Source organism: Podarcis tiliguerta (genome assembly GCF_965153285.1).
Source record: "Podarcis tiliguerta genome assembly, chromosome: 7".
NCBI lineage: Eukaryota > Metazoa > Chordata > Lepidosauria > Squamata > Lacertidae > Podarcis > Podarcis tiliguerta.
The window spans coordinates 744,218-758,960 of record NC_139540.1 but is presented as its reverse complement, the minus strand read 5'-3'; the positions used below and the strand labels follow the sequence as shown (position 1 = coordinate 758,960).

Below are 14,743 nucleotides of genomic sequence, written 5' to 3'. Positions count from 1 at the left end.
GTCACAAATCGAATACATTCAGGATTGGCACAGTCCATAAGAAATCCAGTTGCAGCAGACTTCACTTAAACTTGCAGTAACCTATCACAGGACTAAAGCTTAACACTATATATACTATGTACAGAACATCACACTAAAAGAAAGATAAGAGAAAGTGAAACCCAGGTGTCTTCTGGCCTCTTATTCTAGTCAGCATGACCTTGACAGAAGAGATAAGAGAACCACTTTAAGCCACCTGTACTCAGCTTCCCAGAAGGAATAACCCAAACATCATGAACCCTCTGCTTGTTTCTTTCACACAGAGAAGCTTCTGGAACCCTCTTGAATGAAGTAGAATAGGAAAGATCTCTGCACATCAGATTGATTGTTGTTGTTGTTGTTGTTTAGTCGTGTCTGACTCTTCATGACCCCATGGACCAGAGCACGCCAGGCCCTCCTGTCTTCCACTGCCTCCCGCAGTTTGGTCAGACTCATGCCGGTAGCTGCAGGATCTGGCCTGATTCACACCCAGACAAGGTGGGCCTGGTGGGAACAAGAACCACTCAGCAGACATTCATGGTTACTAAGCATGCTTTATTAGTCCTGTACATGTCCTGAATCACATCTTTGAGCTCCTCAGACTCCCTTTTGTGCCCTGTATCTAGGAACAGGTCTGGCCTTCCCAGGTCTGTGTCTGAGCAGTTTCCTTTTTGCTCCAGTGCTTTCTCCAGGAAAATTGGCATTTTACCACTGAATACGGCACACGGCAAATGGGCTTCCTGCAGATTGCTGTGGGCTCCAATTCATGGTGAAATGTGGATTTTCCCAGGGAAAGTACCAGGACAAAAACAGAAACAAAACCCGCTAGCACACATTCCTGGAAAGCCCAGATCTGTGCCTGGAAAGGGCAGAGCAAAGTCTGGGTGAGGCCTTTGGGTGCTGTTTCTCCCAGGAAGTTTAATCTGAGACCCGATGCCCCCAAGAGCCAAATAATGTGGTCAGTTCTGTCAAGCATCAAACATTTCATGCAAAACTTCATGCAACTTTCAAAATAATGCAGATTTACTCTGTAAACCACCTTGAATCTCTGTTAGGGAAAAAGCTGGGATACAAATAGTAGTAGTAATATAATAATAATAATAATAATAATAATAATAATAATAATATATAAAAAAAACAACTCCAATTGTGGGTCCCACCCTCCACTGGGCTCCTCAGTTGCTGGCCCTCAGTTAACTAGCCAGGGAATTCTTAGAACTTTTGTTTTAGAAGCACAAAGAGGCAGAGGCAGAAGTGCAGAATGCCAGAAAAATGGCAATGGGGAGCGACGGGTGCCCTGCAAACAGAAAGAGGCTGACAGCCACAAAAGTTAAGCAGTACTTTGTGGTGTAAATATTTCCCAAGAGCACGTGGCTTTGGAAAGAAAGAAACTCTACTCAGCTGCCAGGCAGACAAACCCCTGAAAGCGTCTGTAGGGCAAAGCTGAGAGGAAAAGCAGCGAGAAAGGCAAGTGGGAAATCGAGAGTCCTTAAGGCTTCCTCTGGTCAGAATGTCTTCTCTGCAGGCTGGAGAGAGAGAGAGAGAGAGAGAGAGAGGAAGGAAGGAAGGAAATTGCTGAAAAACCAACCAAGGTAAGTGTGTGGATATCCCTCATTGAGACCCAAAAAAGACAGGAGATTCAAACAGGGGAGGTGTTGGTGGGACAGTGACCAGAAGGTTTTGTAGTTGCTTGTAGAGGGCAAAACACAGGACCCCCCCCCCCGGCAAAGGTGCAAGAGACCCAGGGCTCCTTCCCTGCCCCCCATTTCGGCCTGCAAGGGCAGCTCCTGAAAAACAGGGCAGGCGGGAGAAACCCTGCGCCACCCTAGCCATGAGGAGGGAGAGAAAGGGCTCTTTCGCTTCACCCTTTGACCGCAAGAGGGGGGGGGCAGCTGGGATCAGGGGGCCAACAGCTGCCCAGGAGCTCCTCCTGCACTCCCAAGGCAGAGCTGCCCCCGCAAACACCCCCCTACCATCCCAAACACTAATTCCACAGACACAACTCCACGCCAACATCATTATTTTGCGTTGAGTGATGAAGGTCAGCCTGCCCAACTTATTTCCCCCAGAAGACGCCACGGAAGCTCTAAATAAAGCAGGGAGGGGCTCTGCAAGATTTATCTTGCAATATCTGCATGGGGGGGGGGCATGAGCCAGCTTGGCAGCCATGAACTTGCAAGAGGGCCCCCTGCCCGCTCTCGTGTCTGTCTCTGCTCTGCCAACGTGGCTCTCGGCTCCGGGTTGTCAAATGCAGAGAAAGAGACACACACACACGCAGCCCCCCTGGGGAGGGAAATACTGGGCTTGGCAGCTTTTGCAGGAAAGTCCTGCAAGGTCCCTCTGGAACCGGGAGGCTTCCAACCCAAGAGACCTCAGGGGGTCACCCAGGCGGCACCGGCGGGGCGAGGGCCCGTCTCCATCTTCTCAGCCTTCAGCTTGCCACTCGCCTCTTCCTTCTCGGCGCTGAGAGTCAAACGCTTCCCCCAGATTCCCTCTTTGGCCCAGACATGGAGGACACCTGCCCTTTGGAAAAGGAGGAGAAGGAGGCATGAGGCTTCATGGGCATGGAGGGCCTGCGGGCGATTAAAATCCCAGGCAGGGACTCAACCCGTCTCCTGGCATCACCTATACTTCGGAACTCCCTGCCTATTGATATGAAGCAGGCGCTTCCCCCAAATTCTTTTCAGTGTCTGCTAAAACATTCTTCCGACAAGCCGGCCCAGATGCTTTAGAAAGCTGGTGTGAGTTTTAATCTGTTTTTAGTCTTTTGCTTAAATTGGGACGCAGGTGGCGCTTGTGGGTTAAACCACAGAGCCTAGGGCTTGCCGAGCAGAAGGTCGGCGGTTCGAATCCCCGTGACGGGGTGAGCTCCCGTTGCTGAGTCCCTGCTCCTGCCAACCTAGCAGTTCGAAAGCACATCAAAGTGCAAGTAGATAAATAGGTACCACTCCGGCAGGAAGGTAAACTGCGTTTCCATGCGCTGCTCCGGTTCGCCAGAAGTGGTTTAGTCATGCTGGCCACAAGACCCGGAAGCTGAACGCTGGCTCCCTCGGCCAGTAAAGTGAGATGAGCGCCACAACCCCAGAGTCGGCCACGACTGGACCTGATGGTCAGGGGTCCCTATACCTTTACACCATTAAATTTTAGTTAAACCTTCTAAGTGGTTTATCTTTTTTCGCAAGCCACTTTAATAATAATAATAATAATAATAATAATAATAATAATAATAATAAATTTTTATTTATACCCCGCCCTTCATGGTTCAGAAAACCAGGCTCAGGGCGGCTAACAACAAATTGAAAACACCTAATTGATGCTAGGAAAAACAGCATAAAATACAGAATAAAACGTGAATAACAATAAAATAAAAAATCAATTGGGGGGGGGGATCCATCCAATAAATATTAGATGATCCCCAGGGCTAGCTGGCTAAATTAGTCCTACTTGGGCCAGCGAGGAGGCCAGGGGAGAATTAGCTGTGGGATCCCAGAGCGGGTGATCTTCATAAAAAGGGAGGGAGAAGGAAGAGAAGGGAAATAAGAGATCAGGCTGAATTCAAATTAAAGGCCAGGCAGAATAGCTCTGTCTTACAGGCCCTGCGGAAGGAGGTTAAATCCTGCAGGGCCCTGGTCTCCTGGGACAGAGCATTCCACCAGGTTGGAGCCATCACTGAGAAGGCCCTGGCCCTGATAGTCTGACTTCCTTAGGGCCCGGGACCTCTAAACTATGGTTATTTATGGATCTTAAGGTCCTTTGCGGGGCAGACCAGGAGAGGGGGTCCCGTAAACTTTGACGGGTTTCATTCCTCCTCAGACAAGCTGTGCATAATTTTTATGAAATCACCACCACCATCTCCCTGGCCCAGGCTCCCCCCCCCCCCGCTCTCTAGCACTAGAATGGACCACTGAGCCAAAACCCATGGGGGGGGGCCTCCCCTCTCCTTCGCCAGGCAGCACACAGGCCCCTTCCTGTCCAAAGGCAGCACTTTTTCCACCCCCCATGAAGGCTTCCTCCCCCCCTTAAAATAAACCCCCTCTTATAACTACTATTAAGCCCAGAGTCCTCGTTTTGAGTCCATGCCAATTGTTTGAAGCCAAACAACAGCCCTTGTCTCCTGCCAAACTTCCCTCCCTGGGGAGGCACCTGGGAAAGGGGCCATTTACAAACAGAGGGTGGACGGACACCTGTCAGGAACTGCTGTGCCCCCCACTTCACTCCTTCCAAGTAATTCTTGTGTGTTTTACCTGCAGAACCAGGAATAGCAAACTGCTCACTTTCCACTTTCACAGGAACCTGGAGGGGCAGGAAATGAGGGGGGGGGGGGGAGAAAAGCAGGGGATTTTGTTTGCCGTTTATGGTTCTCAAGTCATCTGAAGCCATAAAAAAAAAAAAGGACTCTGACCATAGCTGTCAACTTTTCCCTTTTCTTGCAAGGAATCCTATTTGGAATAAGGGAATTTCCCTTAAAAAAAGGGACTCTGACTATGACTCTGACTGGCCCCCCCCCGAGAATCTTTCTCCATCCAACAAAAAAGGATTTGAGCACATGAGTCCGTCCGTCCGTCCCCCCGCCCTGCAGTTTCTGCAAACTGTTATTCAGAAGCTTTGCTGCTGCCTTGGAGGGTGAAGGAAGGGCAGAGCCATTGTGACTGAGGGCAGCCCATCCAGAGCCCTCTCCTCCTCCTCCTCCTCCATGAATTTGCCTAATCCTCTTTCAAAGCCATCCAGGTTGTGGACCATCCTGTGGGAGGGAGTTCCACAGGTCAACTCTGCCCCGTTAAAAGGGATCCTGGCCCGCAGGTTCAAGGGCTGCAGGAGAGCAACAACTGTCAGACTTTTAGAAGGCATCTGAATGGAGCCCTGTTTAGGGAAGCTTTTAATGTTTGGTGTATTACAGTATTTTAATATTTTGTTGGAAGCCGGCCAGTGTAGTTGGGGAAGCCCAGCCAGATGGGCGGGGTATGTATGTATAAATAAACAAAATAATAATAATAATAATGACTATGACTCCTCCTCCCGAGAAGACGCTCTCAACCAGAGTTCCTGGGTCCCAGGGCAGCACTTACGTGGGGCTGAGGGGCTCCAAAGAGAAGGCCTGTCTTGGGCTGGCAGCCCTCCAGGGCCGGGGGGGAGGTCCCCGGCTTGGCTTCCATGGTCCCCCTGTAGCTGGAGAAAGCCAAGGTGGGAAAGAGCTCAAGAAACAGCATGAGCCCCACCCTCCACGTCCAACACAAGGGGGGGGCTCCTCCCACTCCGCACCCTCCTAGCTCCTCTCCTGACTAACGTGGATGAATGGCCCGGGAGCAGGCAGGGGCCCTCCTAGCAAGTCCCAGGGCTGACCAGCAACTCGTGTCAAGCGCCCTGGATCTGGCCCCTTTCGAGGGCAAGGAGGAGTTCCTGCCGCTGGAGTATTTTTAGCGGTGGTTCCGGGACCCTTGAGCTCCCCCCTCCAGCTCTAAAATCTTGTGATTCTGTTACTCGCCAGGAATTCCTCTAGAGCAGCTTACCTCTGAGAGGCGAGCCCAGCAGGGCCACATCCTGCCCCAGGTGCTGCGGCCTGGCCTTTGTTCTTCTTCTCCGGCCGTGGCTGGAGGAGCTCCCCCGCCCTCTTAGAGCCATATGGGTACAGAGTCACCTGAGGGGGTTGAGGGGCAACAGAAGATATTAAAACAAATTAAGGAGCATAGAAAGTGTCTAAACATCTGGGTAGGCCTGTCTAAGTATGAATATCCTCAGCAGGTGCCGAAAGTAATACAGTGGTACCTCGGTTTACGAACTTAATCCGTTCCAGAAGTCCATTCTTAAACTGAAACCGTTCTTAAACCAAGGTGCGCTTTCTCTAATGAGGCCTCCTGATGCCGGTGCCCTTCCACAGTTCGGATTCTGTTCTTAAAGGTAAAGGGACCCCTGACCATTAGGTCCAGTCATGACCGACTCTGGGGTTGCGGCGCTCATCTCGCTTTCTTGGCTGAGGGAGCCGGCGTACAGCTTCTGGGTCATGTGGCCAGCAGGACTGAGCCGCTTCTGGCGAACCAGAGCAGCGTATGGAAACGCCGTTTACCTTCCCGCCGGAGTGGTACCTATTTATCTACTTGCACTCTGACGTGCTTTCGAACTGCTAGGGTGGCAGGAGCAGGGACCGAACAACGGAAGCTCACCCTGTCGCAGGGATTCGAACTGCCGACCTTCTGATCGGCAAGCCCTAGGCTCTGTGGTTTAACCCACAGCGCCACCCGCATTCTGGTCTTAGACCGAGGTAAAGTTCTCAAACCAGGACACTATTTCTGGTTTTGCGGAGTTTGCAAACCGAATCGTTCTTAAACTGGACTGTTCTTAAACCGAGGTACGACTGTATAGTGAGTTACACAAAGTTATATGTTGCTATGTTACAAGTAAACATACGTAGAGAAACGTTTTTAAAAAATAAAATTCTGATTAACCTGTGGCTTTCTTTCCTAAAACAGATCCTGAAGAATTCCTCTGATCAAAACACAAAGAATGCGAATTCAGGTGGGGAAGCAAAATCAGGCCGAGGCAGAGAAGGGGGCGCCTGCTTGGGATGGGAGGCACAGACGGGGCTCCTCTAGGGTTCGTCCCAAGGCTCAGCCTATTGAATTTGTACACCACCCTTCACCCACAGATCTCAGGACAGTTCACAACACAAAAACGCAAGGTAAGAAAAGCAAAATAGATAATAGAAACCAGGACAAAAGCAAACCAATAACCCCGTTCCCACAGAAGCACATTTGAAAGGGTATCGGATGTTAATTCGTTTTACCTGGAGGGGTGCGAGAGAGACGGCTCCGATCCGGACATCCATGCCTGTGGCCAAGGAGCTCGGGGGATCCGGACTCCCCTGCAGGCCCCTCCTCATTTCAGGGAAACTGTCCTCTCTTTGTGTGGGGCAGGGAAGGATGTAAGTGACACAGGAGCGCCTACAAATCTTGTCCACCTTGGCGCAAATGGCCATTAATTCTGTTGGGGGGGAGGAACCCAAAAACCCAGTTAATCTCTCTCTTAAGGCCCCACGAACCCAGACATGACCACCTGAACCCCACACCCCTTTGTTCCCCTGAGTCTTCCACAGCCTCCCCTGGCAAGCAAAGACTTGGGGGCCAAAGAGAGCCCTATCCCCTAAACACCAGCAGCGTCCAAACTACGTCCAAGCATCGGCAACCGTCAAATCTTTTTCATGCACAGAAGTGGGCCAAGAGTGGGCCAGGGCCACAGGAAATGCCACCCTCACCAAGAATCCCACCCACAAGCGTAAGAAAAAGCAGCACCCACTTGGCTAATAATAATAATAATAATAATAATAAATTATTTATACCCCACCCTCAGGGCAGCTAACACCAATAAAATCACAGTAAAAAACATGATAGGGGAAAAAAAACCCCAACCCAATTTAAAATACAGGTTAAAATGCTACCAGACATCATGGACCCTGTTTTTCCTAGCGCTTGTTTATTATGTATATAAGGTGGTATGAAACACAGTCCTACTCAGAGTAGACCTGCTGAAGTTAAAAAGCTCCAATGTCTGCATGTAAGAGCTGTTTGAGAGTGGAAGGGGCTCCCTCAGAAGGTGGGGGGGGGGGCCTCTCCTTCCCTGGAGGCCTTTCAGCAGAGGTTGGGTGCTCACCCCTTATGGATGGATTATCATAGAATCGTAGACTGGGAAGGGACCCCCAGAGCCATCTAGTCCAGCCCCCTGCAATGCAGGAATCTCAGCTAAAGCATCCAGGACAGAGTTTGTGCACCAAAGATCACAGGGCAGTCACAAAATGGAAACACAAAATACATAACAAAACCCCCCACAAACCACTAGCTCCCTCTCCTACAAACACATTGAAACTATGGTTTTTGCATCGCAGGGGGTTGGACTAGATGACCCCAGGGATCCCTTTCAATTCTACAGTTCTATGATTCTAGCTTGGGCTCATTCATTTCAATGAGCCTACTCCCGAGTAGGACTTGGCTGAACACGGCCCACTCCAGGCAGCTGGCAGGCGGCATGAACACACGGCAGGAGCAGCGAAGACCCAAGATGCCCAGAAGGAGACCCAAGATGCCCAGAAGAAGCCCAAGATGCCCAGAAGACGACCCGAGATGCCAGCGACACAGCAGGGCATGGTAAGACACAGCCCAGGTCAAGATGAGTCACAGAAACCCCACATTAATAGCCGCCCACTTGCGCTTTCCCGGAGAATGGTCAGATTCAACAGAAGATGGTCTTGGAAAGACGAGTTTCTAAAACTTGCCTCCACCCCTGGAGCATCAAGGCTGCCTGTTCCTCTGAGGGGAGGGGGTGTCATGGTTGGGGGGGGGGCAGCTGTACCTGAGGTTATCTTTGCGTTCTTCTGGACAGGCTTCAGCAGCGGCTCCAGCTGCATTTTCAGGGATGTCTGCAGCTCCTGGGCCAAATCCTGAAACCTTGCTCCGATGTGTTGCTGAAAGGAAACAGTGCCGCACTAGGCAGTTGGCCCTAGAAGCCCCCCCCCCCCACTTGCTCCTTCTACTGTAGGCCCGCTCTGAGCGCAGGGGGGGGGCACCCAGAATAGAACCACCTGTGCGCAACATGGGGGCTTTCCTTCCCACAGAGAGACACGGGGGGGGGGGGGAATCCTGCGGCCCTGGCGGATCACAGACTAGATGACCCTCGGGTTCCCTCCCCACTTTACAATTCTATGGCCCTGGACTTCCGGTTTCCTGCCAACTGAGAAGGCAGCGTGGAACTGATTATCCTACCGGTCTGAGACCCGCAGGGGAAAGAGGGGAGAGCGCCAAGGCAAGGCGCCACCCCCAGAAAGTTCCACTAAGGTTTCTCTGCTCTCTGGAACGGCCCACAAACTCACCTGCAGCAGTTTCAGCCGCTCCTGCAGCAAGTCTGCAGCCGAATCAAAGATGGCGTGTTTCTCTGTGCTGATGAAATGCTCCATGCAGGCCTTCATCCGCTGGAAGTAGCCGGGACCAGACATCTGGGTGCAAGCTGGAGGGGAAGCACGTGGCACATCAGCACAACGCAGAGCCCTGACACTTGGGACCCCCCAACTCTGCTCCCCAAGCCTTCCTTGCTGGACTGGATCCCACCATGCTGCAAAACCCTTCCAGCTTCCCCAGAGACTCCCCCTGCCCATCACACTTTGAGCTCTCTCCCCTCCGGGGGTTCCCATAAGGACATAAGAGCTTAGGAGCAGCCTGCTGGGTCAGGCCAAAGGGGGCTCACGGAGTCCCCCATCCTGTGGGAAACCCACAAGCAGGGTCTGATCTCCCCTCCTGCGGTTCCCAGCTGCCTCCCACTGTGGGGGCAGAGCAAGAGCCATCTCGGCCAGCAGCACACACCCCGCCCCCCCCCGGCCCTTCTATGCCCTTCTTCACCTGCATACGCTGGCTCCATGCGTTTCCGGATCTCTGGCGTCAGGATGCGGGAAAAGCTCCTCTGCCTTTCAGTGATGTAATCCATCAGACTCAGGGTGAAGTTGAGTAACTGAGGGAAGGGTTCAGGAGTCTGGATGAGCTTCCCGATCCACGTGGCCCCTCACAAACCCACCACTCGCCCCACGGGACCCCAACGTGTTTGCAAATCGACTTTAAAAAACAACAACTATTAAATTTGTACACCGTCCTTCATCTGTAGATCTCAGGGCGATTTGCAGCATAAAAAACACAAAATACAGAATAAAAACAAGAACGGAACAAGAACAACACACAAACACAACCTAATAATGTATGTCCCCCCCGGGCAACCAAAGCAGAGAGCCCCCCCCCCACTTCCCCAGCCTCACCCTCGCTGAAGCCGCCTCCAGTTGCTGTCGGCGATAGGTGTGTATCGCAGCTGCCACCCCGCTGTGCTTGCAGAGCTTCTTCCGGAGGTCTTTGAAGAAGCGCCTCAGCTTCTCCAAGATGGCGGCAGCGAAGCCCTGAATGGACTCTTTCAGCTGGCAGCTAGGAGGAAGAAGAGGCGCAGAAGGGTTGGGAGAGAGCCGGCTGCTCCACCTCCCCCCTCCGGGTCCCCTTGAAGGGCACAGCGCCCACCTCCCCATCCCCGGCCTCCCTGAGTCCCAGACATGCAGCCTTTGGCCCCTGAGACCCTCGCAGGGGTGTCTCTGGCTGCCCCCCTCAGCAGCAGCCACGCAGCTCTTCCCTCCAGGGCTGCAACTCAGCCAGCCAGCCCTTCTGCGAGAGTGCCATTGGAGCTAGCCTCAGAACTGTGCGCCCAGACCAGGCGGTCAATGAGAGCAGGCTGGGAGGGAAGATTTCATGCGCAGGGGGAGGGGTACAGGTCCCGGTCCCCCCCCCCGTGCATAAGGTTCACCCTCATCCTGCTCTGTTTCATTACTTATTGATATTTAGCCGAATGTTTCATTGACAGCTTCTCTGCTTCTACTTCTTGGCATGCTTTATTTTTAAATTGTGGCATATGCATTTCCCCTCTTCGATTGATCTTACTGTGTTTTATGTTAACCACTTGGGGAATTCACACAGGAAGCGGTATCTAAATGTCGAGGATGACAGAATGGAGTTGCTCAGAAAGTTGCGGACTCTCCTCCCTTGGAGGTCAAATGGCCACATGCCAGGGATTCTTGAGCTGGGGTCCCTGCACTGGATGACCCTCAGGGCCCCTGCCAACGCTACAATTCTATGATGGTCAAAAAAAAGAAAAAAAAGGTAAAGGCCCCCAGGACAATTAAGTCCAGTTAAAGGCAACTCTGGGGTTGTGGCGCTCATCTCGCTTTCAGGCTGAGGGAGCCGGCGTTTGTCCACAGACAGCTTTCTGGGTCATGTGGCCAGCAGGACTAAACTGCTTCTGGCACAATGGGACACCGTGATGGAAACCAGAGTGCACAGAAACGCCATTTACCTTCCTGCCGCAGCGGTACCTGTTTATCTACAGTCATACCTCAGGTTGAATATGCTTCATGTTGAGCGCGTTTGAGTTGCGCTCCTCGGCAACCCGGAAGTAACGCAGCATGAGCAGACGCTCAAAATGACGTCAGTGCATGCGCAGAAGTGACGGAAAGCGACGCGGGCAGGTGCAGACATGCCGTCGCTGGTTACATTTGCTTCTGGATGTGAACGGGGCTCTGGAATGGATCCCGTTCGCATCCCGAGGTACCACTCTACTTGCACTGGTGTGCTTTCGAACTGCTAGGCTGGCAAGAGCTGGGACAGAGAAACAGGAGCTCACCCCGTCGCAGGGACTTGAACCGCCGACCTTCCGATCGGCAAGCCCAAGAGACTCAGTGGTTTAGACCACAGCGCCACCCGCGTCTCTTTTAATACTATGAGGACACCTAGCCTGGCCCCTCGTTCCCACAGCTGCCCCGAGCAAAATGGGACGTACTTGAAGACCTCGTTCCACGTCCCAGCCAGGGCCTCCCAGATCGGTTTGGCGAGGTGGCTGTTGAAATCCACCACGCAGTTGAGGGTCGGAGAGGCGTAGAGACCGTGGTGGTTGCAGATGGCCCGGTATGTGGCGTGTGGGTAGCCGTTCACCTGCGAAGGGAGGAACAGAGAGCGTGGCTTGAAAAGCGGAGCTGGCCAAGGCTGGGCGGGGGGGATGTTCTCCGGAGGCAGAGGCATGGAAGAAAACCCCACAGAATCAGGCGACCAACTCAAGGACACAAATGGAAGCCTTCCCTGGCAGTCGCCAAACCAAGGAGGCACAGGGTGGGCGCTCCCTTTGGGGGGCTCCCCTTCCCCCCCCCCCAGTTTGGGCACATGAGACTCTGGGCTCTTCTGCCTAAGCCCCACAGAAAGGAGCAGGAGATGCAACAAGAGCCTGCAGGATCAGGCCAGTGGCCCATCAATCCAGCATCCTGTTCTTCTGGTGGCTGAACACTGTGGGACACCAGCGAGCTGTTAGGATATTTCCGTTCCACCTTAAAAAGGGGACAGGCTGTCGTGAGTCACAGCCTGAGTGCCTCCGGCTCACAGGAAGTTTCTGTTTTGTATATAGCTTTCGTTTTCACTCTGCTGCCTCGGCACGCAGGCAGGCGGTCATGTTTTTCCTTTGTTCTAGCCAACACTGAATAAAGCTGTATATATGCTGCTCTCTTGACGTGGAGGCATGTTGGCCTTTGTCTCCCTGGCAGTATCCCAACACGAGCAGGATCTGAGCCCAAGATCCCTGCAGTTTCCACCAACGGATATTCAGAGGCATCACTGCCTCCCACGCCCAGCAGTGCTGCAAGGAGGACTCCCTTTTCTCTCCCGAGTCTCCCAACATTCAGCGTCACGGGATGCCCACCCATTCCAGCCAGTGCTAAAAGGATCCTGATGGATCGTGCCCTTTGCAAAGCGGGCTGGCTTTTGTATATTATTCTTTAGAAGAGGGTCTGTATCCTGCTATATCATAAAAATGGAGGATTTAAGCCAGCAGCGGAGGCCAGGCTTCTGACGTCCCTCCTGCCTTGCTTCTATCAGCCTTTCCCAGCCTGGCGCCCAAGATACTTTGGACTCCCCTAAGTCAGTGGTGGGTGGCCATTTAAGCATTATTGTTGGGGGGGGGGGCAGAGTGCTCTGCATCAACATCATATTTAAGCAGAAACGAACACACAATAGATGTGGTTGCTGCTGCCTCAAGACCTGGGACTTGCTATTGAAAAGGGGCTTCATCTTTTAAAACGCCGGCCAACACCAGCTTGGTCTCCCTCCATGCATTTTCTGCGGCACAAAAGCCTTTCAGGAAGAGAGGAGCTCTGACTTACAGGGCAGCCCCAGCTCCTGGCGACGTCCTGGCACAGCTCCTTGGCCCGGCTGGTGCCCCTGGCCAGGCTGGCAAAGAGAAGGCCTTCCAAGCAGTGCTGGGTGTCGCGGAGGCTGCTGTCTATGGCCTCCTGGAGGAGGTGGGGGAGCTGCTGCAGGGACTGCCAAACACTCTCCTGGATGTCCGTCTGGGGAGGAATAATAATAATAACAACAGTAGTAGTAGTAGTAATAATAAAGCCAGGCTCAGAGCAGCTAACAGTAAAAGTAACACAGTTTACATAAAATTACAATCAATTAATTGAAATACATTCTAAAATCAATTCATTATAAAATCAATTCAAAATCAAATTGACGGCAACCACTGGGCTAGAGTTCTGTGAGGATTGCCAAAGGAGGGGGTCAGACTGTGCCTTGGCCAAAAGCCTGGTGGAACAGCTCTGTCTTGCAGGAAAGATGCCAAGTCCTGCAGGGCCCTAGTCTTTTGTGACAGAGCGTGCCACCAGATCGGGGCCTCAGCCCAAAAGGCCCTGGCTCTGGTTGAGGCCAGCCTAAGCTCCCTGTGGCCTGGGACCTCCGAGATGTTTTTGTTTGAAGATCGTAAGTTCCTCTGTGGGACATACCAGGAGAGGCACGAGGGTCCTAGGTACGAGGGTCCTAGGCCGTATAGGGCTTTAAAGGTTAAAACCAGCACCTTGAACCTGATCCTGTACTCCACCGGGAGCCAGTGCAGCTGGTTGCGGGACATGAGAGGCTGCAGGGCTCTCTGTAAGCAGCAACCGAGAGGCTGAGGACGACGAGCTGCACCCTTGCAGGGCACAAGTCACCTTGCACCCTTCTTCCAAGCCCTCCTAAGAACAGTGGAAGAGCCTGGCTGCAGGATCAGGCCACAGGGGGCCTACCAAGGGGTGGAGGGAACTCCCTTAGCCAGCTCTGGGAAAAAGCAATTCATTTCCCCGAAGCCTGAGCCCCGATGGGACGCTGCTGGACCCCAGACTATTATTATTTAACTGGTAATACAGCAGAGCCCTCTCTCTCTCCCCACCAGGCTTCCGCTCACACCTGCCCCCTCCTGGCCTCGGACACTATTCTGGCTGCAGGAGAATGCGGAAATGATTCTGCGGCAGGGCAGGAAAGAAGGGGAAGCCGCCTTATGCTCAGCGCCTGGTTATACAGTGGGACCTTGGATCCTGAACGGCTCCCAAACAAATTGGCTCCCAAATGTAAAGTGTTCTGGTTTGCGAACATTTTTCGGAAGCCAAACGCTAGTGCAGGAAGCTTCTGCAGCCAATCGGAAGCCGTGCCTAGGTTTCCGGACGGTTTCAGGAGTCAAACAGACTCCTGGAACGGATTAAGTTCGAGAACCAAGGCAGCACTGCAGTAGGACACCAGGGCTAAGGCAGTTCTTCTCTGGCTGAGATTGAAGTCTGAGCCACAGGAGAATGCCGGAAGCAAGCATAATGTCTAAGGGCTCATATGCACTTGTCCCACGGCTTCCCTTCTGCATGCAATTGGAGCAAAGGGCAATTCAGGTTCTCCCCTGATCGCCATTTGTTCTGATCCACCGCTAAAGAGCAGAGCGCAGCAAGGGGACAACCCCGCAAACGCCGGCTTTCTAGGCACGGCTCCAGCAGAAGTGTGGACAAGCCCTACAGTGGGAAATACAACTTTTGGTGCGCGTCCCACTACAGGCAAGCTTCTACCTGCTGCTGTTTTCATGAGGAAGAAGCCGGTTCCCAAGCCTTTAGCCCCTGCTCACCTCCGCCCTCTGGCTGGTCAGGTAATTCACTATTTGGCTGAGGACCCGAGCCAAGTCCCGGATGAGCTTCTCTGCCGCCCCCATGCTGTGCTTCAAGGCTGTGCGCATGGCAAACGCCTTCAAGGCCGGTATTTCTGGATAAAAGGAAAACAGGGAATAAACGCACAGCAGGCGCACTTTCCTTCACCTTCCGGAAGAGGTGCCCTGCGTGTCGACGGAGGATGGGGTCCACCCACCGCAAACGGCCACTGGTTTGTGC

General features: G+C 52.8%; 1 protein-coding gene across 1 annotated transcript in view; it reads right to left on the bottom strand.

Annotated features, from left to right (window-relative positions):
- Positions 1–556: 556 nt before the first annotated feature.
- NUGGC (nuclear GTPase, germinal center associated) overlaps positions 557–14,743 on the bottom strand; it is a 31,809-nt gene continuing 17,622 nt past the window's right edge. Inside the window, exons 11-22 of the mRNA XM_083448970.1 lie at positions 14,485–14,618; positions 12,728–12,913; positions 11,362–11,513; positions 9,803–9,962; positions 9,396–9,504; positions 8,873–9,006; positions 8,356–8,467; positions 6,797–6,993; positions 5,526–5,653; positions 5,085–5,184; positions 4,263–4,311; positions 557–2,536 (exon numbers count right to left, since the gene is read on the bottom strand). Of these exons, the coding sequence (XP_083305096.1) occupies positions 2,391–2,536; positions 4,263–4,311; positions 5,085–5,184; positions 5,526–5,653; positions 6,797–6,993; positions 8,356–8,467; positions 8,873–9,006; positions 9,396–9,504; positions 9,803–9,962; positions 11,362–11,513; positions 12,728–12,913; positions 14,485–14,618 (1,607 nt within the window). The 3' untranslated portion in view covers positions 557–2,390. The remainder of the gene's footprint in view (positions 2,537–4,262; positions 4,312–5,084; positions 5,185–5,525; positions 5,654–6,796; positions 6,994–8,355; positions 8,468–8,872; positions 9,007–9,395; positions 9,505–9,802; positions 9,963–11,361; positions 11,514–12,727; positions 12,914–14,484; positions 14,619–14,743) is intronic.